At 40.6% G+C, this 25,903-nt stretch overlaps 1 protein-coding gene across 6 annotated transcripts in view; it reads right to left on the reverse strand.

Annotated features, from left to right (window-relative positions):
* MAEA (macrophage erythroblast attacher, E3 ubiquitin ligase) overlaps positions 1 to 25,903 on the reverse strand; it is a 112,639-nt gene that overhangs the window by 1,206 nt on the left and 85,530 nt on the right. For all 6 annotated transcript variants that reach the window (XM_075128115.1, XM_048849155.2, XM_048849157.2 and 3 more), the window contains 3 exons: positions 9,901 to 10,009; positions 1,364 to 1,497; positions 408 to 603 (listed from right to left, as the gene is read on the reverse strand). In XM_075128115.1, coding sequence (XP_074984216.1) covers positions 408 to 603; positions 1,364 to 1,497; positions 9,901 to 10,009 — 439 coding nt within the window. The remainder of the gene's footprint in view (positions 1 to 407; positions 604 to 1,363; positions 1,498 to 9,900; positions 10,010 to 25,903) is intronic.

Raw genomic sequence — 25,903 nt, forward strand, 5'->3', positions numbered from 1 at the left:
AAAAGAGCCATGAAAAGTGATCAGATTTTGAACAATAAACATAACTGGTCAATACATTAACTTTCAACAGTTAATGAACAAAATGTATGCTGTTTGTAGTAGCTACTTCATAATGTAAAGATCTTTCACAAAAACCTTGCTCAGTAACTTTTCGTGTTTAAGAGTTAAAGATTCATCCCAACCCCATTTGGTTTCAGATTTAAATTCATATTTAATAATTTCCTGATCAAATAATAAAAATAAAGTCTCTTAAAACAATGTTGTGAGAACCAATAGTTCACCCCATCCTTTAAACATACAAGATGCCTCAGGTTTGCCTTCCGACAAATTCAAGAGCTCTCATATGCTACAGGATGTACACCCACCAGCCGCTCAGACTTCCAGGAGTCCCTACACGAAACACTTACATTGTATCCATAGACATATCCATTTGGCAACATCATGGGAGGATTATTTTCATTCATTACATCCCCTGAAATCTTGCAGACTAGTCGGGAGTTGGCACAATGTGCCATAGGCAGAGGCTGAGCCAGCTTGTTCAGAGATTTGCTACACACAGGGCAGTCTGGGTTTTTTGAACTGCCATCCTCTTTATAACACTGTCTGTATAACAGCACGTCAAAGAACAATAGTCATCGAATGAGTCAAGAGTTAATTTGTTAGGGCACTGAGTGAAAATAGCTGATAAGTTATCTGCTGTACACACGACGTATGTATTCTTATGCAATTTACAGAACTTCAGTGACCCATGAGTTTCTTTGTTTCAACTTCACAATCATATAAAGGGTAACTGATTTTGTACATTTCAGAACAAAAACAAAACAAAAAAACAAGAGTAAGCAGCAAAGGGGTGAAGCTTCTGATGTGGGAGAGGGATCTGCAAGAATCTTGTCTATTGCAAGTATGAAGGCCATGGTCAGAATTCCTATTTTAAATGTTCTGAGGGAGGGACTGGTTAAGAAATTCAAAGATTTAGCACACTTCCTTGTATATTCACATACTCTTTACCCTAGCGCATTGTATTTTATGATAATAAAAGGAATTATTTTTAAATTCTGATTCTAATCAACATCTACTGCAAATGTATTATTCCTAGGTCAAACCAGACCGCCGGCCAACTATAACGTGTATACACTGTATGTAGCATCTGTTGTATTTTGGGTTTTTTTTTTGCATTTTGTTTTTAATTGCCTCCATCTGTTTTTACTAAAGTTTTTGTTTTAGCAGAGATATGCCCATTTGTACTCATATTTTACAAATGAAAAGTGAAAGTATTCAAATTTCACATATATTCCTCAAAAAGTTTGTCTGCAAGGGATTTTTTTTAATGCTTTTCACATTGGTATTCTGCATTAAAGGATACGGTGTTTTTATAGCTGAAAGGCCTGCCTGGAGTGTTATAGTAAAAACAGAATTGTTCCCCAGCTGATGTAGTCTGTAATTATCATATCTAAACTGCTGAATCAGCATTCTCCATCGTGCAGGGTCCAAGAGATCCTGTTCGAAAAAGCACAGCTGTAAGTATTTTCAATATAGTTCTTGCAGAAAACTGTTTTAAAGTAGCAAATTACATACCACTCCCCCATGACTGAAATTAACATAAAATAAAGAGATAGCACCTTATAGCACTGGTGTATTAGGAAAAAATAAAAAATGTTCTTACAAAAAAAGTCTCAGCTTTAAAACACGCTTTCCACTTTATACATGTAAATGCAATCGTATAAATATAACACCTTGGCTCAAAGAAAATGCTATAGTTTATATGGGACACACAACAGAATCAATTTATAGAACAGGTTTGAGAAAATGATTGTTCTCAAAGATGCTTTGTATATGTGCAACACAGTACATACACTCATCCTTGCCCCCACCAAAAACAATGATCTGTAGGTGGTTCTAGATATGTTTGACTCCTTTTCTATTAAAGGAGATTATACAAACTCTTTAATGCCTGCTACCATTGTTAGTATTTAATTTTCTGGAATGTTGGCCCATTTATTAAACAAAATTAATGCTCTGGAATGTCTATTTTAAAGCCAGAAAACAAATGTCTGTTGAAAAGGCATGAACTTTTCCATGTCAAGTCAGGCTAACCCTGCTGATTCTTGTTTGCAAGACAGGACTACATGGATGGTAACAAACAGTCTAATGCAGGCCATACAGCTCAATCTTTTTTTAAGCATTAAAATTCAACAGGAAGATTGTTTAGTTTCAGAGAAAAGCCTTTGTTAATTTGAAAGCTTAGCATAACTTTGATTTAGAGAAAACGTATGGTATGAGTTTGTTTCTGTTTAAGAATTCCCCTCCTCCCCCCGCATCCTTACAAGTACATTGTAACCCTGTGGAGTGCATATATAAAAAAACCCCGGTAATTACAAAGCAGTTCATTTTCATGAAAATAAGACAGGGACGTTACACTTCATAACGGGAGTTCTTTGAGAAGCGTGGTCCCTATCTGTATTCCGCATGTGCTCCATGTGCCTGAGACCAGAGAATTCTAGCAAAGAGTGTCTGTTGGCGTGACCCTTGCTCTCCTCATGCTCCATTCTGAGGGTATATAAACGAGCAGTGCGGACCGATGCCTCTCCATTTCTTCCTTACCACAAATCAGAGACTATCTGAAGCAGAGGGGAAGGAGGGCAGGTAGTGGAATACAGATAAGGCCCACGCATACTGAAGAACTCCAGTTACAAAGGTAAGTAACTTCATTTTCTTCTTTGAATGCTGGTCCTTGTGTGTGTTCCACTGTGAGTGAATGACAAGCATTACCCAGTGGAGGTGGTGTGAGGCTACAGGTGGTACAGAATCCTAGAAATACAGGGCTGGAAGGAACCTCAAGAGGTCAAGTCCAGCCCCCTGTGCTGAGACATGACCGAGTAAACCTAGACCATCCCTTTCAGGTGTTTGTCCAACTTCTTCTTTAAAAAACTCCAATGAGGGGATTCCACACTTGGAAGTCTGTTCCAGAGTTTAACTTCCTTTGTAGTTAGAGATTTATGCGCATCCCAGTTTCCTTGGTCATGCAAGTGCTCTGCGCAGTGTGACTGTCCATGTGAGCCCCCCACCCTATCACACAGGCATCTGAGACACCCTGTTGGATATGAGCAGATGGGAAAGGAACGCCCACGCACAATTTTGCTAGATCCTTCCACGGGGTCAAAGGGGCCCTTACCATGGTGGGGATTGTCACTACAGTGTTCACGCTGTGTATGCTCGGTAAAAATACTGTTAGAAGCCAATCCTACTTGCAGCAGAGGTGCAATCTGAGGAAGGGTGTTATATAAGTACATCATGCCATGTAATCCAGGAGAGAGAGAGAAATCTGGTCTGATGTTTGAAAATTGTGCATGATCTCATCCATCAGTCTGCCCATGTCTTGGAATCGGTCGATGAGATAAGCCCTTGCTTTTACTGTGTCTAAGGTAGTTCCTAAGAAATGCAGAGACTGGGCTGGAGTCAGGGTAGACTTGTCCATGTTCATTGAGATTCTCAGAGACGTTAGGAGATGGAGCAGTGATGATAGTGAAGCTACAGCTTCTGGACGTGTTCTGCCTGTAAGCAGCCTGTCATCTAGATATGGGAAGATGGTGGAGCTGCCCTGTATGAGTTGTGCTGCTACTACAGAAAACACTTTGTGAAGTGGATGCAGTTGCTAAACAGGAAGGGAATACCCTATATTGATAGCGGTTGAGACCCATCACAAATCTAAGGAATCTTCTGTCAGCAGGGTGAATATTGACATTCAGGGAAGGGTGGGAAAATAAGAACTCTGCTCCCTTAGCTGGGACAAAGTACTGCTTTTCTACCCTCTTTGGGTAGGGACACAGGTAGCTGGTATTTGCCATATAGTTCTTACCAGTTCCAGTATGGCCTCATTGACTGGGAGTGCCATTCAGGCAGATTTCATGGCTATAGGATGTCCAGGAGCTTGTGTTGTGAGCCCTGGACCACCTCTAAAGGAATTTGGAGCTCTTGTGCCACACTCTGAAGTGGTGCTTGGAACAGTTTGTGGCTGTCCTGAGGAGATGGCTGCATCTCATTGTCTGTTGCCGCTGGAGTCAGTGGAAAGGGACTCTTAATAATCAGTAGTTCTTTATGGGGCTCTGATGGTATTGCTGGTGAAGGAGCTTCTGACCACGTGGTCAGCATCGGACAATTCAGTCCTTCAGTGCCCAGTGCTGTGTCTTAGTTGGTGCCATGGTCGGTGTTTGATGACGATGCAGCAAATGGTATTGAAGGAGCTTTCATTCTATATGCCTTCGGATCACAGCCACACGGCTTAGGAGGACTTAAGTCCTTGTGTCCCATGTGCGAGGACTTGCCCGACCTGGATGAGGTTGGGAAGTGATCCCTTCTCTTAGTAAATCTAGGAGGGGGATCTGTTTTTATGATTAGGAGAGTGCCCCATACTCACATGACAAGTGACCCAGACAAAGGGTCCTTCACTCTAGTCATTCCCACTCCTCAGTCAGACACCAAGCTAAGAGGCGCACTTCTCTGTCACAGACTGACGTACAGGGAGGTCTATCCAGCCTGGAGCCTCATGGCACGTTCCATTAGGTGCTTCTGAAGCCAGAGTTCTCCTGCCTGCCATGTTTGACTGGGAAAGAAGTGTCAGATACTGCACTTAGCAGAGATATAAGTTTCTCTGAGGCAGTAGAGGCAGTACTGGTGATCACCGCTGACTGAAAATATGCAGGGGCAGGAGACACAAAGATTATGCCCAGGCTTTAAGAAAAGTCCCATGCCGGATTTCTCAAAGCAGGAATTCTAACTAATTACTAACCAAACTTACAAAAAACTATAAAAACTTTGATAATTTTTTTATGCAAATATTTCACAGTGTCAGTTCTGAACACTGGAGTTTCCAAGCCAGGCCATACAGCAGAAAGAAGGAACTAGAGAGGTATTGGTCCACAGCGCCCCTTGTACCCTTGGCACAGAGCACAAGGAAAGCAAGAGTACAGGTGCAAACCAAGGGACACTACTTACTAGAATTCTCCATTCTCAGGTGCATGAAGTGCATATGTAACCATAGTAGAATACACAGAATGACCAGCATTTGCAGAACTGTACATTACTCACAAAAATAAAGTTTATTTTGTACTCGAAGATTCTGCCTAGAAATGTTCTGCAGCAAAATGAAAACATATTGCTTATTAGTTTCTCTCAACAAGTTTATTTATGTCACACAAAGCTAAGGAATTCATCTTTTTTTAAACATGCCTTCCCTCTCTTTGTATGTATAACCTACAGTTGCTGCCACATGAAGTCTCTTCTACAGTAGTCACATTTTAGAAATAAACTAAGCACATAGTGTATACAGGTGCGATATTCTACACATCATTTAGAAATGAAGAAATTTGGTATCAATGGAAATGGAATGAAGAAATAAACCACTATAAGGTAAGGATGACATCACCAGCTAGAAGACACTGCCACTAGTTTAAGTTTATTGCTTAAGAAATAGATTGTGACTACCTCACCATTTTAATAGTTATACAAAAAACTTCTCATTAAAGATTTTTAGCTCCATTACTGGGAGAAAAGGCAAAAAATGATCTGTCCCTAACTTTAGAAAATGGTCTCTGAACATGTTTTGCTATATGCAACTTTAAGGATATGTGATCATAATAACTGCTGGGCAATAATGCTTATATATCAAAAACTGCTTCCTTTGTCTTATAGCCAGCTGTATATTATATGTACAGTTCTATAGTTTTTCTGCCAAGAACAGAGACTCAGGAGGATACTGGAAGCAGATGAAATACACAGTACTCTGCCAAATAATTTAGCAGACTTTTGATAATCTAGTTTGGGCATCAACTTGTAGATCTCCCTTGAAATTGGGAAAGCTGTGGAAGGCTACAGTTTGCTGCCAAAGTAAGGACAAGGAAGGATTGCAGGTAGAGGCTTGCCCTTTACTTATGTTGTACCCAGATATCCTTTTGTAGTGCCTGAATACAGAATTCCACAGCTAAACTAGAAGATGCTCTTGGGAGCTCTTGAGCCTAGTGATAAAATTCTGCCATCTTATTGCAGGAATGGTTGGGCTGAGTTCTCTACTTCTGATAACTTTATCCCCTCTGGAAATTCCTAAAATCATCTCTCCAAGAGATTACTTGTTTCTGAGGCTCACAAATATACCTCTGAAGAGTTAAAAAAAAAAATTGCTTTTCGAAGGTACATGAGATTGTGTTGGGCATTTAGTATTTTTAAAAAATCCTAATTTCTGTACCAAATTGATGACTGTGCTACAAAGCAACAGAGGGGGATTTTCAAAGTTAGTGGGAGCCTAACTTCTCTTTGTGCCTATGAAAATCTCCCCTGCATATATTTAGGCAGTAAGGTCAAACATTTCCAGCAAACTGCATGCCCAGTGATTTTGTCCTCTTCTTGGGTTATTGCTATGAGAAATCATTTTTGTTTAAATAGCTTTCCCGAGCTCCTCCTTTTCTGAGAGTACATGAACCCTGGCACATGGCTTATTACTGGTTAAAAAGGAAGAAATAATTCTCTGTACCCCTTGTTAACATAGTCAACAAATCACTGGAGAAGACTTGAGGCTTCCGATACGTTGTTACTAGGAGGCTGTGAAGCTTTTCTGTGGTTGGCAGTGTCACCTCTAAACAATGTCTGAAACCATTTCCAAAGCAATCTGCTACTTATGGAAAACAAGTAATATATAAAAATGGTCTCCTACCCCCTCTCCCAATTTGATGTCCCTTGCCCCACTTTATATTTAATGATTGATATACATTTTGATAGTGGATTCAGTAAGGGTGCACAGATTTTCTAGTGTCTTTAAATATCCTTTATAGTCTGCATCAATGTGACTATAATCTAGAAAAGTATTTTAAGATGTCAAAGAGGCTAAAGAAAAAAAAATCCTACTGAGTTAAAAGATGATCTGAATATTATTTCTTGGATACAAGTCAAATTCCAAAGATGTCTAATTAGGATTAATTCTAGGCACTTATAAAGTCAACAACAATGAAAAACCATCAAAATAGGCCCCAGAGTTGGGAGCAGGCACTGACATCTATACCAAAAGCAAAAAACACCACCACCTGCCCCCAAACATTCTTGTCAACATCCTTGTGGTGTGGCGGCTGCCCCACACAGATTGATGGAGGGTTAAAGCAGCCCTCAGGGAGGCTGTGCAAAACCCAACCAATAAGAGGAGGGCTTGTAGAGAGCCAATCAGGAGAAGGTTTGTTGGAACAGCCAATCAGGGCTAGGGAGGGCCATATAAGAAGGGTTGCTCAACAGAGCAGAGGCGGTCTCTCCCTGAAGTGGAAGGGAGAAGGACTGGCTGTCTTAGAGAAGTACCCTGGACAGGGCAGTGCTGGGCAGGGTCAGGGGACCAATAGGGAACTCGAGTCTGAGGACTGCTATACTGAGTCCCCTGATACAAATGGCCGGGAAGGGGCTAGGGCTACGCAGAAGTAGCCCAGGGAAATAGGTAGTGGGAACTGGAGGACCAGCTATGGGGTCCCTGGGTTGGGGCCCGGAGTAGTGGGCGGTCCTGGACCCCTCTGCCTTTTTCCCCCCTCACTTGCCAAGGGGGAGTGGCCAGTATTCAGACTGAAGTTTACACCTTGAGGTGCAGGGCTAGATCGAAGGCTGCAGTAGGCCACAGTGGCAAGCTGATGGACTACAGACAGCTGGTTCCCCCAGAAGGGAGGGGAAAGCAGAGTGGAGCACAGCTGCAGGGCCGTGCCCAGAAGAGGACACCGCAGTCTGGGGAGTGACGTAGGTCTTAGAGGTGGAACAGAAGTGATGGCAGTGAGACACAACTAGAGGAAGGTGCACTGGCAACCAAGAGTTAATTCCCAGCACAGCCAGCAGGAGGTGCCGAGGTGGTGAGTCCCGCGCCATCACAATCTTTATGTAGATTTTTACATAAAAATAATCCTTGAAGTAGTATTTGTTCAGTACAACAATCTGGCTGAACAAACACTAGAGCATCTCTTACATAAATCAGGAATGTAACCACTGGTTAGAGTCAGTGTGGACAAAAGCAGATTTAAATTTTTTTGGATTTTTATTTTTCGCTTTTTAAAAATAAATCTATTTAAAATTAAATTTGAAATAATGACAACCTATGTTAAGCCAGAAACATATTATAATTATTAATTATTTAAATTCAATACAAATAATATTAAGCACTATATGGTTGCTGTCAAGTTTCAAAGAAAGTCAAACAACTGAAGTGGTAGATTCACTGGCTAAGCACCTAGAACCACAGTTTGTTAAAGTGCTAAACCAACTTTTGACAGCAGTAGCCTCTTCTGCAGAGTATTTTCACCAGGTCAGTTTATTCAACCAGTTCAAGTCAGTCACTAATTCACTTGAAGTTGAGAAACTAGGAGTTGATTTTCAGTTTCCGTCCAAATGCAGCTCAACTCAGATTACAAGTAAAAAGTGAATTTAGTACATAAGAAATGTCATTCACCATTTTCTAATTAAAAATGTAAAACTTAAGCATGTATGTTAATCTATATAATTGCTTGAATATGTATTGATATTGCCTATCCTCATGGTTAGCAAAAAGCAGCACCAAATTTAGTGTAAAGGTTATATTTAGTTGCAAATCAAATGTGTTTTAATGATCACCAACCAATGAGTACCAACTTTTCTTTAGAAAAATGAAGTATAAAAGCCAAACAAGATTAAAATACATGATTGAAAACTAGGTTTCTGACTTAATGATTAAAATTGGTGAGTTAAATCATGTAAATCACTTTGAGTTAAAAACAATCCACTCTGGGATTAGAGTATTTCTATAATGCCCGCAAGATATTAGAAAGCAAGTTGAGATTTGGCTAATAAGTGCACGTCTGCTCTTCCTGGCTCTCAATTTATGAAAATGATCATTAACGAATTAGCACATAAAACCCTTTTTTTTAAAACTAATTTCCAGAAAAAAGCCTGCATCATAACATTTGCAGTGTCCTTTGTTCTGAGGGTCATAGTATAATATCATAGGAGTTTCTTTTCTTGTACCATCACATTCAAATTCTGCATTTCTCCAAACTGAGATGTGCAGCAAAAATACAGGCTCCACGAAGGTCTAAACTCTCTGCTTGTTCAGCTAAGCAGAGTTTCATGAAGATGCACATGCATTCTCCTTCTGGTAAATAAAAATGTCATCTTAAAAAATAAGAGCTTTACACTTTCTACCCAGTAGTATGGTTCAAGAGAGACTTCTGGAAGATGATCCAATCTGTTTTCTCTCAGGCCTTTGAAATTAACAAGGTTTTTTTTAAAATACTGTTACCAACACAGTAAGTTTTATTACTTATTTAAAGCATTTATTTACTAACTAAAATATTACTGAGTGTTTTGCTTTGTCTGTTCAGCTAAGATTTATACAAATGGCCAACAGCACAGCTATGTTCACTTATGTAAAATGAATTGTTTTATCATTTTCTATTTTCTTGTCTCGAATGTTGAGAAATACTATTTAGCAGGTTTTCCTTTTTGGCATGCAAAGGAGATAATCAAAACTTCTTTATAAATAGGAATGTAATGTAAAAGGTAATTAGGATTTGCAGGAAGTTTGTTGGTCATTGTTAACTCAAGTCTGGGTGTGGTTACTACCAGTAATTACTATATCTGTATACCTAGTTTTAATACTAGACAAATATTGTGAGTTTAGACACTTCCTGTTATCTTTCCACTCACAAAGTAATGGATTTAAAAATACAAGTTGGATTAATTTTTATCAGCAAAAATTATTAAAATTAAGGACTATAGTGGATATTTAATGGATATTTTATGATGGAGACTAAGCAGTGAAAATTAAAACACAAGAATATTTCACATACAATTTATCAATATATTGTCCCAATGCTTACCTTGCAATTTTCAACCTGTTATAGATAGAAAAATTACCTTATAGGGGGAAATATGAGTGTCTGAAGGAAAGGCCAACATTCCCATCACTTGTCGGACCTCATCCAGCTGACTTCCTTCAGCCTGACTGAAATGCTTTCTTGCATGTCTGAAATATCGAATTTAGAACACTTGAATAAATATAAACTCATTTGAATGGATTTCTTATTGAAAGATAAATGCATTTACGTAATCTGTACAAAGGATCTCCACAAAAAACAAAGAGGGTTTAACTGTAGATTATGCACTCAGTACACAAAATCCAAAGATGACAATGTGTTTAAAGTGCTTGAAAATACATCCCGCAGATTTGAATGCAAGAATGATTTTAATCTCAAAGAATTTATCCCATAACTTTCTAGGCTCCCCATGAATATTTCTCATCACAGCATGTATTCTATTACGGTAATACTTATGACACTCTATAAATATCAGTTACACAAACTCAGGAATTCCTTATATTCCTCTTGATTCTATCAGAGAGTCTAGATGTGTAATACTTTGTACACACAGTATGCATGAGAGGAATGAGGGGAGAAAAGAAGTATGAACCAAGCATTTCAAGTTATAATATGTTTTCAAAAAAACAAATTTGTAATATCAGCATGTGGCTTGCTGTGACAAGACCATTACAAAAGCCATCCAGAAAACAAATCACCCATAACATGAGAGCATTTATTTAGTTTTGAACTACAGTGTCTTCAGAAAAAAAATCACTTCCAATGAGGACTATTACAAATCACATGTTAATATACAATAGTGTAAAATTAGTAAACCTTCAATAGGAACAGTTGTTCCATGCAGACATATGTAAGTAAACATTTAAAATATAGAACTTCATACAGGAAATTAATTACACACACGCACCCTGCTAAGTGTTTGAGTATTTAGAGGAGCAGGACAAAGTCTGAGCTACTGTATGCCTAAACAAAATTATGTTTGCAGTGTTGCTGTAGCCATGCTGGTCTCAGAATAAGACAGAGTGAAGCAGTATCTTTTATGAGACCAACCTCTCCTGGTGAAAAAGTTTTCGAGCTACACAGCATCTTCTTTCAGTTTGGGAAAGGTAATCAGAACATTATCAATTCGGACAAACATTAAGTGATGCCCTGCGTGACCAAATTTGTCTTTGGATTACACAATGACCAGATTGGGAAAAAGTTACTGATTGTATCAGTGCTTACATTCAAGAAGGCTGTTGAAGTAGCTATTATCATGGAAACCACATGGAAGAATCCTCTAATAATTTAGTGTGAACCGCAAAGACTACCACCTGAATAGGAAAGACTGAATAAAGTAAGGAATTTCTGTGTGGTCACTGTGCACAAACTATGCTTTCGAGAAGGATTGCTGGGCACACTAGGTCATTTGCAGGAAGTGCAAGGAAGAAACGACGCATTGAACTGTGCAACAGGTCATGGCAATGATCACCTAGCAACTGTCCATCCAAGAAGACACCTATGATGACTGAACCTAAGAATGAACAAAAGTTGGAGATTCATAATATGGAAAAAGGCAAAAGCTCTAGTGAAACTGACTAAGACCTAGCACTGCATGTGTTATCAGAAGTTGGCATAAGGATCACACCCTCGATTGAGGGAGTTCCTACAAGGATGGAGCTTGATATGGAAGCTACTGTTTCATTGACTTCTGCATCTACCTATCACCAGACTTTGTCACAAGTTCCTTTGGAAGAAACCTCCACTTATACCGTAGAAAAGTTAGTCCCAAAATGGATACTCCAGGTGAAAGTTCAACTAGATCAGTTGTTTTACCTTGGTATGTGGTTGAAAAGTATCCACCATTATTTAGCAGAGCTTGGCCTGAGAAGCACAAGGTGAACTGGACCAAGATCAAGGTGATCACAAAAGCACCTCAAAACCTTCAAGAAACACTGGACAGACATGCCAAAAATTTTCAAAAAGAACTTGGACAGATGTGCAATGTGGCCATGAAGATCATTATGTCATGTCTGAGAGCCAGCCAAAGTATTTGCAAATTACTGCAATATTGCTGAATCCATTGGACATGTAACTGATGCCATGGGCTTAAGGAAATCGCCAGAGAAAGAAGGGATTCTTCAAGTTCTCTGGTGGTAGAGCATGTCACAGTTATATTCATTCTTAGGACTGATTAACTAACTACTCCAGTAAACTTCTGACTAATTCGGCGACAGTATTGGCACTTTTACATGAATTGTTACATGCCAAAAAAAAGGGAAAAGGGATTAAAGAACGTGAATGTGCATTTAAGAAAGCAAAGGAACTGACATCAGCCAATGTTCTTATGCACTTTGATGCCTCGCTACCATTGCAATTAGCTTGTGATGCTTCACCATATGATATGGGTGCAGTTTTTTCTAACATTTTTCCTAATGGCAAAGAGAAAGTAATTGCCTTCCTTTCACAAAGACTCACCGCACTTGAAGAATATACACAAATGCAGCAAGAACTGTCCATCCATAATGCTCTCGGCATTATCTTCAAAATTTGGAAGTTCCATACCTATCTGTATGGCAGACATTTTACCTTGCTGACAGATCACAGCTCATTAACTTCAACATGGAATTCTGTCATTAGCTGCTGCTTGTATGCAATGCTGGGCATTGCTATTTTTAGCTCATTCCTAGACTATTCAATTCCATAAAAAGAAAAGGAGTACTTGTGGCACCTTAGAGACTAACCTTTTCTTTTTGCAAATACAGACTAACACGGCTGTTACTCCAATTCCATAAAGGGATTCAACACAGCAATGCTGATGGGCTGTTGCACCTACTACGTCCAAGATCACTGCACATCTTTGTATCTTGTTTAGCCTATCTGGTCTACTGTTACAGTTGGTGAGTGACAATGGACTTCAATTCTGTTCAGAAGAATTTCATTCAAATGGAATTCAGCACATTGTACTGCTCCAAACCATTCTGCTATACAAAGACGAGTGGAACACTTTGTCTAGACACTTAAGCATGCCTTAAAAACCGAGTCTATTTTGAATCATCAGCAGAGATTGACAATGTCCTGCTGGTCTACAGGAACACACCACATGTTCTACACGGGAATCTGCAACTCTTTTTTGAAGCAATCTTTGTGTACCTGTTTGGACTTGCTACATCCTGATGTTACCTTTACATGTTGCCAGATACCAAGCTATGCAAACTGATTGATGATATGAGACTTGCCATTGTTCTTTTCAAGTTGGAGACTTAATGTGGACTCAGAACTACGGTTGTGGAGTGAAATGGATACCTGCAGAATAGGTACAGGACAGGTAAAGGACATTTGTTGTCTGTGGTAAAACTATCCAATGGTACTTCAAAGGAAACTACATATGGGCTAGTTGCAGCCTTGACAAGTATCAGAGTCCAGGGGTGTTCCAGCAGGATTTTCTGTTCCTGAAATTGAATCTTCTCCTGTTACAACTTCTAATGTCAATGACTTGTTGGAAGGAACTCTGGTACCAGAGCCAGTTGATTCCTTACCACCGACTGTTCCTTTTGTACAGAACAATACCATACCACCACCACCACCACATCATCAAGAGTGTGAAAATCAGTGATGTGCCTGAATTTATAACCTGTTTATCAAGTGAACTGCAAGCCCAGGGCAGATTAATCCCTTACAACTTGAAAGTTTGTGGTAGTCCACCCACAACTTTTAGTTAGGTTATACAGTGTTTTATGTTAGCCACATAAATGACAATGTATATATAGTTGGGAAGTTTTTTTTAAAAATAGGGTGGAGGAATGTCATGCCCTGCCCTTTTAAATGCTTAGGCACTCTGTACTCAGAGCAGAGCTTCACTTTTGTTTCTTGCCAGACAATAGTCACCGCAGCAGATAGCAGTGTTTAAATCCGCTTCCCCCGTGTCTGTCTTCTTCACTGCTGGGTCCAAATATAACAATTGCGTCACCCGCCTTGTGTCTCAAATAAATTTTGTCTATAAAGACTAGAAAGCGAACCAAAATAACTTATTCAAAGCAAAACTAAAAGTGATTTTAAAAAAAATTTGAATGGATTAACATTTAAAAACTCCTTGAGAAACATGAAGTTACTAGGGCTTGAAGATACTTTAGGACCGCTCTCAGGAGCCTCTATACAGCACACTTAAAGTAGTCCTCTTACGAATGCCCAGTTTTTTCAAGAGCTGACATTTTAAAAACAATCAATTAAGAAACAAAGCAGTATATTTGTGAGTGAGTTTACAATAGTATCTGCTAACCTTTAACAGAGCTAGTTCAACGCTTCCACTATAAACCCCCTATTTTCAGTAGGGTGCTGATTGGTCTAGTGGACTGATGACCATGTGACAGAGTCAGGAGATCTGTGGTTAAGGGGCGACCTGATTACAGTCTGTAAGTACCTGTGTGAGGAATAAATATTTAATAATGGGCTCCTGAATCTTGGAGAGAAAGGCATAACATGATTCAATGGCTACAAGCTGAATCTAAACAAATTCAGACTGGAAATAAGGTGTAAATTTTTAACAGTGAGGGTAATTAATTATTGGAACAATTTACCATGTGTCATAGTGGATTCTCCATTGCAGACAATTTTTAAATAGAGACTGGATGTTTTTTCAAAAGATATGCTCTAGAAATTATTTTGGGTAAGTTTTATGGTCTGTGTTCTATAGGAGGTGAAACTAGATGATCACAATGGCTCTTTCTGGCCTTGGAATCTATTCCTGTCATCTCACTTTGACTATGGGCAAGCCACTTCTGTGCCTTGGTTTCCCCATCTGTAACATGGAGAGGATAATTAAACATCTTTGTAAGCTGTTTTGAGGCCTTTTGCTCAGAAATGTTATGTTAGTGCAAGGTATTGTGTTTGCTCTAGGCTGTAATAATTCTGTCCATTTTATACTTCTGGGGAAATTCTGCACCACTGCGGCACAGCAGAAAAATCGGAAAGCAAAGAGAAGCTGCACCAGTGCTCGCTCACCCCTCCCTGGCAGCTGGGGGACAGGTAAATCACTGGAGGGATGTGGGTCTGGGATGTTAGTCCCAGATGGGTGGGCAGAGAAGGAGGACGGAGATTGAGTTCCCCCTCCCGTGCACAGAGCAGCCGGGGCCAGGTCAGATCAACCCCCAGAAACTTCCCCTGGCTACAGGAAGCTCTGCACCATGGGATGGGGCTTGGTGGTGGGGGTGGGGTCTGGGTGTGTGGGGGAGTGAGACTCGGGGTTAGGGTTCTGTGTGTGTGTGTGGGGGGGGGGGTGAGGCTCAGCAGGAATGGGGGTAGAGGGGGTTCGGATGCATAGGGGTTGGATGGACAGGAGAAGCAGCTCCCTATGCAGTGACCCCTTCCCCCACCCATGCGCCTGGAACCCCCCTCACATGAGGAGCTCCCCCCCACCCACCGAGTCCCCCAATCCCCCACCTTGCCAAGTCTCACTCCCTGCCACACCCAGACCTCCATCCCACTGAGCCCCAACCAGCTGTACCCTGACCCCCCACCCCACCAAGCCCCACTCCTCCAGCCCCTACCCCCTGAGCTCTAATCACCTTCATCTGGACTCCCCTGCAGAGTCCCATTCCTCCTGCACCGAGCCCCTGTGCCTTCCAATTCCCCCCGGCACCCAGACCTGCCACCGAGCTGCCTGCAACCAGAACCCTGGTACTCTAGGGAATTCTGTGCCAAAAAATTTTTAAAATTTAAATTCTGCAAAGTTATGAATATTTTAATTGTCAAAATAACACAATATAATCACACCATTTTCAGTTATTTTGGTAATTTATTTCAAAATACTTGTCAGCAAATAATTGAAAATGGTGTAATTATATTGTGTTATTTTGACTAATAAAATATGCAGAATTTTGCAGAAGTGTAAAATATTGTATACAGAATTTTTAATTTTTGGCGCAGAATTCCCTCAGGAGTACATTTTTAAAAATGCAAAAAGGAAAAAGCTAACCAGTTTCAAAATACTATTATAAATTCACAGCATTCTGCCGCTGCCCATCTTTTGGCTGAATTCAAACTGAGATTTGGAAAGTTATGTTCAAAAAGAATTTTATAAGACTCTACATTACCCTAGTTTTGGCCAGGTCATCAATACCATGAGAACACTCGTTAGCAATATTTCAGTATACCCACTTCCTCTTCTGGCCCAAACCACATCATCATAGAAATCATATAGGACAGACTGTTTCTACACAGTTCCCTATTTTGGGTAAGTAATTTCAAGAAGGCAAAAATTGTTCTCTGAGTCCTGACTGTATTATAGTAGCAGCAGTCTTACTTTGATAACTTGGAAAAGGGGACCAGCCTCAATGTATTAAAAGAAAACTAGGAGGCCAAGACCCTCATCTGTATTCCACAGTGGGTACACATGCACTCCATGTGGCTGAGCAGAGAAGATTCTTGCCACTATTGTTCACTGGTCCACCCCTCTGCTCTCTTTCTCCTCATGCTCTGATCAGAGAATTGGAGACTGGTAGACATGAATGCTTTCCTCCCTAGGAGATCCAAGCATTTGGCTTCCTGGTCTATAGGGACAGATGGTTTTCTACTTCTCTCTGTATCAGCCTGAATCACTAGGGAGTTTTGGTCAGGATGAGTCAAGAGAAATTCTGGTCCAATGGGAGAAAAAGTATCTCTCCTCTCCCCTATTAAAAGTGGGTGCACATATTGCTGGGGTGTCCCATGGCTCTTTGGCTGGGTCTAGGATAGCCTTGTTGATTGGGAGTGCGAACCTAGTACATTCTATAATTTGCAAAATGTCCATGAATTTGTGGGATGACTGACTTCTTCCAAGGAGATCTGGAGGACATCACCAATCCTTCCTTGTGATTGTCTGGTGAAGACAGTGATGCTGGAGTAGGGAGGAAAAGGATGCTGTCAGGAGAGGAAGACTATGTAGCTGACTGTAACACTGAGTCCGGTTCTTCTTCCTCCTCCATGGGTTCTGGGGATAGTTCAGGCTGGTTACTCAGAGGAGAGGGATGTGATGTTCTGTGTGGGACCAGACGGATTCAGAATAATGCATCTACAGGTTCCGCAGTCCCTAGTAGGGCCAGGGAGAGGGATCTATCATGGGTGGGAGTGGACCCAAAGGCATTAGGTACCACAAGTCCCAGGGGTGGGGGGGAAAAGGGGGGCAATCCCATCTTATGTGATCATGACGGGCCCCCAGAGATTTTGGAGCCTCCATTCAGGCTCACGTCCCTTGGAGGTGGTGTTGAGAGTTTCTCTCATATGCCAGATTCACCCAGTGAAGAAATTGTGGGCTCCCATCTCCAAGGCCATTGCTGTCAGAACTGTTTGAGGAATGATACCAGCTGGTAGAGGAAATAGAAACCAGTCTCTTCCATAATATTTGTGGCTAAATGGTGTCAGAATCTCCCTTGGAAGGATCAGTTCAAATAAGAGGGGAGGATTCCAGATCTGGCAGAATGGTGACGTCCTGCGAAGTGATGCATTTGTCAACATGATAAATTGTGTCTCTGTGAACCTTTAGAATTGGCACCAATGATGTATGGGGTAAACATTTGTCCACCAGTACCAAAGACTGTACTGACTGATGTTCATACCTTTCTTTACTCTGTACCAACGGTCCTGAGTCCTGTTCCTACTGGTGCCGCTGAAGAGAGAAGTTTAATCACTGAAGCCTGTCATTTGGAACACCTCAGCCCGCTACACAGATGAGTCTGCACAGCTCAGATATGACTAAGGCCTGATAGCCTGCTCCATAAGTTGCTTCCTGAATTCCCACACTTGATGGGTTTGGGAAGGAGTGGTGGATACTACACTTAGTGGAGATATGAGCTTCTCTAATACAGCAGAGGCACCTCAGTTGGTCATCACTGACTGGGAAAGATCAGGGGCAGGAGACATGAATCCCGGGCCTAATCAGTGTATCATTCCAGGAAGGAGAATGGGGTTTACTCCCCCAAAACCTAACTAAGAAGAGTTTACAATATTTACAGTTTAATATTTACAGGAATGACGCTGAAGGGTTAGACCATGGACACTGGAGTGTTCTGTCTCAGACCATGTGGTAGTAAGAAGGAAATGAAGAGGTGGAATCAGTCCATACCATGTCTTATACCCTTGGATCAGAGAACAAGGTTTTCTGGTCTCAGGCACATGGAGTGCATATACGCCCAGTGGTATGCACATGGGGACCAACACTCAAAGAGCTGAGAATTATTGTTATTAGTTATGGAGCCAAAGGGCAAATGTCACCTCAGTTCAGCAGCAGTCTATAAACTAGCCATGACGACTTTTTCTTCTTGACAGTTCACTTTTAGTGGGAGCGTTCCAATCAAATATCACTCACTATTACACGTGCCAGGCTAACTGATAGGGATAAAGTATGGTCCCAAGTTCACTGCACATGCAAAACCAAGCCAGAATTAATGCTGAGCATGCAGGGTCTTTTTCAGGGAATCATGAACCAAGCAGTGTTCCCAGTTCAGTTCATTTGAAAGCTTATATGTTTCTATTTATCTACTTAAATGTGACTACTCCATATTGCAGAAGACTGGAGCAAATAAACAGAAGCCAACACAAAAATCTCAAACATTTCCCCACAGTAGGTTAAGATGAAGGTTGTCCTGTTTCTGTTGTTGCCAGCTGGTAAGTTTCTTCTCCAATTCCCCACTCCCACCTTTTTAATCTTTCCTCTCCCAGAGCCTCCTCTCCTAGAGCCCCCCCACCTCCAATTAAAGGCTGAATTCATTACTCAGGCAGGCAAAAGGGAGGCTAGAAATAGATGCAAAGTAACACTTGAGAAAAGGGAGGTGAGTTTGCTGCCCAAAGCCCCTGCTGTGAAGTAAGGGACAGTTCTCCCATACAAGGATATAAGACCATTAGATGGCCTGCGGGCTGTTTATCTCCTCCATCCCTCTGTGTCAACTTTGTCTATCCTCTTCCATCGGTGTCTTACTTTGTCTCGTATGCTCCCATACAAACCGTGCCGTGAAACGATAAAGCATGAGATTTGATTGACTGAATTTCTGCAACTGTTATTGGAGCAGATGACAGAGTCTCATACAGAGATAATTTAATAGTGTGGATGGTGGAAGGGTTTTGTACAATATTTGAACTTCTATCCAAAAGAAAGTAATTTTAGTTAGTCAGGTCTATTCTCAGCAGCCTGACCAAGTACCATCAATAATTACCACTCAAGGAAAGGCCGTATCCTATCACACCATACCGACAACAATTCCTTCAGCTACAGGAGACAACTAAAGTCAGCAAGTGAAATTCTGGCCTTACTGAAGTCAGTGGGAGTTTTGCCACTGATTTCAATGAGACCATAGCTTCACCCAGCATCTATATGATCAAAGTAAAACCCCCAAAGATTATATACTGGCTATTCCTTTAAATTCTTAATTGACACTGCAGGCAGATAAGAAGAATACTGAACTAACTGATCACATGAAAGCTCAGATTCCTAACTGAACCTCGCCAAGTGAAACTCCTTCCTTCCCAAGAACTCAGTGAAGACATCATCTTGAAACATTTATAGTATCTCTTAGGGCTATCCTGTTGAGTTCAAATTTTTAAAAGGGCTGCTAAAGTCAAGAAAGTAACTGTAAAAATGGCACATCAGTGTGGCTTGAACACCACATTCGCTTACTCTTCAATGGACCAAGTTTTTACTATCATTAACACAGGTGAATCAATACAACTATGACAGAATGTGCTATAAATGTATTCTGCCCAATACATCACCAAAATTGGTAGCTAAATTCTCACTGCAGATCATGGTGTAATAGGCAGAAAGAGCAGTTTGCTCAAATCCTAGGATGAGTTTGTCAACTTTGGGGCAAGGACCTAGGTTTTTTATTAGATTTGTTTGTGAAGTTGACATACCTATCATGGGAGAGAAGTGATTATATAAAATAACTTCAATGCCATCATTGTGTGTGTGTGCGCGCGCAATTTGACACAAAACCAGAAACCAGAGCAAATCTGACTGAGAAAATCAAAGAGAAAATGAAAACACTCACGTTTCACTCACTACTCCAACTACAGCTGCAGTACACTCAGTTACAAGATATACAAGGCACATGGATCTCTACGCACGATATGACTGAACATATATATTAATCAGGCAGTGGCAATAACTGAACACAGAATGTAAACCGTTATGAGGGAGGACATGTTCTTTATTCTGCTCAATGGACCATGTTAGAACAGCTTTCTTATCTCGAACCCCTTTACTTGCAGTCAAATAAGTTTGTTCTGAAAAAGCACCATGAAGTTATTCCACTTATCCACCTGTTCAGAAAACAAAAATAGAATGAGGAAAACCAAGACTCTGGCCAACCCTAGACTTATTGCAAAAATGGATCTGAAATGAGTTGACTATTTCCCTTTTCTCCTTGTGTACACAACACTATTTCCCCCTGCCCCCAGCTAAGATCTAGTTGAGTACAAAATCAGCATCTGAATAAAGCCTCTCATGATTACCGACCACTAGTGACTACATTATATATCTTTTGCATCCCGACAGTGTTGAAAATCCCTGGAATGTAATAAAATATACAAAATTTCAGCATAGGTGTAAAAGTCTGACAACAGCCAGAAAGAATGAAGTTAGCATCAATATATCCCTAACATTTTTTGTAAAAGGTGTTGCCTTTGTTTTTTTTTTGTTTTTTGTTTTTTAAAAGGCTGCATGAATTAAGCACAGAGTATTAACCTGAACTTTGAATTTTCTACCATCATGTCATAGCCTTAGCATTAAACAGTTTTTGTATATTCTTGAAACTTGCTCTTTCAAGAGCACTCTGATGAACAACCTTAGAGCAACTCAGTGTGCACACATTATATTCTAAAAAGCTTCAGAAATTCAAACATTGTTATTAAATAAGATATATATTTTTAAAGCTCACATCAATTGTATCCTAAAAGCAATGTGTCACTTTAGAGGTTCTCAGCAGGCAGTAAGCAAAGCTTTCAAACTTATTTAAACACCAGCTGCGTTTCAACAAAATGTCAGCTCTCTGAGTTCCACTCATACAGGAAACTACTTGGTAAACAGCCTCTTTCTCTGCTTTCTAATGGATGCCTGACCTATTTATTGCATCATGGACACAATACTGAAAGAATCCTGCTGCAGGCACTTAACAGAAGCAAGCAAATAAAAACAGAAGTGGTAGTGGTTTGCTAAAAGCAATCAGAATTTTTATACTACACCTTCCAAAATAAGTTAGTTTTCAAATTCTTTGTTATTCATGAAAATATTTGTTTTAAAGTTAACAAACCAGATGGATATTTTGAACATTTCCTGCTAGTTAACAGTATTTTCTAAAGCAAGTTTCTTTAGAGCTTGCAGTGAGATGTTGAACACAGAATGCACAGTGCTAGGAGCGAATTAGTGCTATCAAAAGCATTGAATTAGACAAAGACATTCTGCAGTTCCCCTTTTTTTATGTCAGAATAAAATAATTCAGACAGAAGTATTACAACTGGAAAAGTTTTAATTGCCAGCTGCATCTGTTGCGGTTCAGAACCAACTAAATATCTTTATACAGAATACATATATTCTTTGCCCTTAAAAATCGAATATAATGATTTAAATATGCACTTGCAGTATAAGTTAAGGTGATAACTCGATTTATGGACTTACTATACAACTAGGAAATATTAATTCAAATGCAAACCTCAAATAAAGGGACAGAACCTCTTCCCACCCCACACAAGTAGTATTTCAAATAAGTGACAATTCATATACTGATTTTGTAGTGTAGGTGTGGGCAACTGTTGGCCAATTCGAAAAAAAAAAGGAACAATTTCCTTTACCATATTGGACATTTCCTTTTACAATATAGGACATTGTTCTGAAAAATCTAGTGAAAATATTATGTAATCATTGTAAGACAGGTAGACATCTAAATAGCTCTCTGATATGTAAATGAAGTTGTTTTAATTATTAGATACTATTCATGCTGGTGTGGTGCCCACAGTATGCGGTGTGCTGTGCGCACACACACAGTTTGTATCCTTTCTTTTCTTGATTGCAAGCTCTTTGTGGCAGGGCACAAAATGAGGAAAGAGGGAAAAAGGACACAACAGACAAGCAAAAGCTCTGATCCTTTAAATTATTCCATGTCTGCTCGGAATCTGAATGAAGAACGGAGCACATTGCAGATCAGGGCCCAGAATGATAACAACTGGCAAGTGTCCTATTAGTTCTATGGAAGAAGGAAGGTTTGTTATACAATTCCTTGCCATTACCAATTTGCCACTATACACAGTTATTGTTTCGAGCCTTAGCAGTTTAGTTGTACACTCATGGTCATTTGCCTTTGACAGCTTGCTTTCTGTAACCTTTAGCTTTTATTTTCTTTTACTTATTTTATCTAATTAATTTCCCCCACCCTAACACTCTCTTCTCTTATTTTCCATATGTTTAGAATTTGGGGGGGGGAGGGGCTATTTTTAAGGTTTTCCATGTATGTTCTAATCATTTAGATTTATTTTATAGGAGTTTTCCAAAAGGCACTGTTACAAATGCTTTAGGCTCCCTCAATATAGCTTAATAATACAACTACAGAAATTTCAAGATAACTCACCCCAAATATTTTTTGTGCACTTACAGTATGTACTCCTATATAGTCTTAGGGTATTGTATTTTTATTGAATTGTTTCATTATAATCAATTCCTGTTTCACTTCATTTTCCCCTGACCAATTATTACCACCCTCCCCACCGTCACAAACAATCAAGACCCCTTTAGCAAGAGAGGCCCAAAGAACAGTTTGTGATGTCAATGTGGTTCCCTGCTGTCGCTCTTCTCCTTCCAGAGAGACGCAACACGGGCCTTTCATAGGATGTATGGGTGGGCGATTTTGCACACCCTTGTGGCTAGGTTGACCCAGCACACCTAAACTTTCTCTCTGCTGGGAAGTGTGGGAAGGGACTCACCAGCAAGTTACACAGAATTTTAGCCTTTGGTACTAACATTTATTTTCTTTGTTCTACACAACAGTATGCACAAACAGTGAGTTTTTAGAACAGGTCTAGCCCTAACCTCCATGAAATATTCTGCTGAAATTGCAACCAAATCAAAGCCAACTTAATGCAAATCATGAATTACGGGCTTGTGTACACTTAAAATGCTACAGCAGCACAGCTGGACGGCTGTAGCGCTTCAGTGTAGACACTACCTACACCAACAGAAGGGATTCTCCCATCAGTGCCAGTAATCCACCACCTCCAGAAGCAGTAACTAGGTTAGAGGAACAATTTGTCTGTCAACCTAGCGCTGTCTACATGGGGACTTCGGTCAGCTTAATACCGCTCACGGGTGTGGATTTTTTTTTTTTCCCCACTCTCCTAGCCAATGTACTTAAACCAACCTAATTTTCTAGTGCACACCAGGCCTAGGTTATTTAGTGTTGACAATATACTGTGCTGTCACGCAAGAGATCAGCTTATGTTCCAAGCTTGCACCTTTGCTCTGATAATGACAGAGAATACATCTGGTCTCTCAAGCAACCTCCTTCCACCAACCCTGGAGTAACCTTAAGAAGATTTTCTAAGGGCTGGTCTACACTAAAGCTGTAAGTAGAGCCAAGTTACATAACTGAAGTTGATGTAACTTAGGTCAACTTTCATCAGTGTTTACACAACGCTGTGTCGGCGGGAGACACTCTCCCTCCTACTTACCTTCCATCTTTCGGGGAGATGGAGTACAGATGTTGATGGGAGAGCACTCTGCCATCGACTTAGTTTATCCTCACCAGATCCTCTATATTGACACCACTACATCGATCGCAGCAGTGCCAATTTAGCCGTGAATACAAGTCCGAATGCCGTGCCAGGAAGAAGAAATTTTCACAGACCCACAATAAAAACGCTAAGCCACCTTCTCCACTTTGCCCCCGTTCTGGGCCCACCATCACTTCATCTATGCTTACACCATTGCCATGTCTGGTTTCTGACTAACATAAAGAAGCTGCACTCCCAACAATGAAAATAGTGCTTTTAGAGCATGACTACCCGTTGTCAGGATGCAGGACAGCCAGCTTGGCATAGAAGCAATTCAGAAGTAGGCAATAAAGCCATACAGCACAAAGACACCACTGTACTCAACAGATCTGGAGGGCATGTGCTTCAGAAAAAAGATCAAGACTATCTGAGAGGCTTTCACGCTTCCCCACAAAGGTTGTACATTGTATTTTTTACATTTGAGAGATATATCAAAGCACCTTGTAGGAGCCTAAATGACAGCCCATGGAGTATTCATGCTTGTAAAGACTGGCATCATTTTCTAAAAAAACCAAAAAAAACCCCCCAAAAAACTACAACTGTTTAAAAAGAAAAACATTTTACAAATTACATAAAGCTGCTTCTTAGGAAGCTGAGCAGTGATATTGGGTTGGGTTGCGCGGAAACAAGAGAGATGAAGATTTGGGCAGAGATAGGACTGAGCAGGAAAGAAATGATGTGGAAGTTTAAAGTAAGCAGCATATTTGAATGGAGTTGAAACTAGGCCTGGGAAACATAAGAACAGAGCTTTAATACTGAAGTTTACCTCAAAGAGATTTTCATTGAGAAGAGACCTCCCAATACTGCAGTAATTTTTACATACCCATACAGTGCCATTTTCTTTCATAGGCTCCCCTTCATTATGTCCAACTGTAACTTAAAAAGTCTGTCTAAACTGCTGCAGGCCTTTGATTTCTGCACAGCTTTGTTATACTCATGTAGCAGATAGAATGACCTCGGTCCCGTTGAAAACAACCTGAAACTAGATTAGCTTCACACATCTCTAAAAGAATTAAACCAATCTCTCTCACCCACACTGTATGACGTATGGGTGGGTGAAGGGGAGCTTCTACCTGCCTTCCATCACAAGATCTTGCGTTGGACACCTGGAATGAAGCAGGTATCTACTTGCAAGTCCACATTGCTTCTTTACCCAAGATCTCTTCCTTCAGCTTTGCCGCACTCTAGGGCTCTTCAAGTCCCAATACAGACCAACTTTCCTCTCCCCAATGGGCCCTTCCTACTTGTTGCCCAATTCCTTATAAGGCTTCTTTTGCAGTCCTTTGGTGGAGCAGCTCTTTCTCCCTCCAGGTCTCAGCTTTATAAAAGGGATGACACCGTCTATATACTCCTAATTCTCTGCGGTAAAGTTTGCAGCTCTCATACACCCTGGCAACTAGCCACCTACTGTGCCTGGCTAAAAACAGAAGGTAGACAGGACTTAAAGAGGCCAACACAAACTTACTAAGGGCTACTTTAACTTTTTCTTGCATTCTTCACATGTAAGTTACAACAGCAGACACACTTACTTGTCAGTAGAGTGGTTGTGAGTAGATCTATGGAAAGTCTAAGTCACACTACATCACACACAACTTTTGAATTTGAAACCCTATCTCCAGAGCTCCATAAAAGTCTCTAAGAAAATGTAATTCTAGTCAGGTCCTAATTAAGTCACAAACACCTTAGGCTCATCATCCCTAGAGCTCCAGCTCCTAGAGTCATGTGCTTATATTAGAACCTCAGCTTTTATTATATAGAGAGAGAGGGAGAGGGAGAGAGCACGCGCGCGCGCTAGCTAGGCACTCTTTGGGAAATCCCAATCTAAGGGAATTAAGTGCTCACCCCATTCAGTCATTTTTGAAAGATCTACACCCCTAGCCCTGAAAGATGTAAAAGTGACTCAAACATAAGTGATGGCTTGTCTACACAGAGAAATGTAGGGGCATAATTATACTGGTAAATTTCCCTACATAGACAAGCCCTGAAGCAGTGATGTCTGATTGAGAGTGCAGATAGCTTGAAACAAGAACTCAAAGATGTCAAGTGCCTCACGCATCTCAATGGGGTATTGACTCACCAATTGCTGCAGGGGCCCTACCAACACCATCACAGAGTGATGTGCGTGTGGCAGGAGAAAAATGTAGCAGCTATGGCTTATCTACAAAAGTAGATACCCCAAATGCTGAAGACAACACTGGACCCCTGAACTCCCATCCCTCCTGGGTGGTGAAGGAGAGGGAAAGGAGACCCATGACCTTCCCCCTTCACGCAGGGGT

The sequence above is a fragment of the Caretta caretta genome, chromosome 4, assembly GCF_965140235.1.
Source record: "Caretta caretta isolate rCarCar2 chromosome 4, rCarCar1.hap1, whole genome shotgun sequence".
Lineage (NCBI taxonomy): Eukaryota > Metazoa > Chordata > Testudines > Cheloniidae > Caretta > Caretta caretta.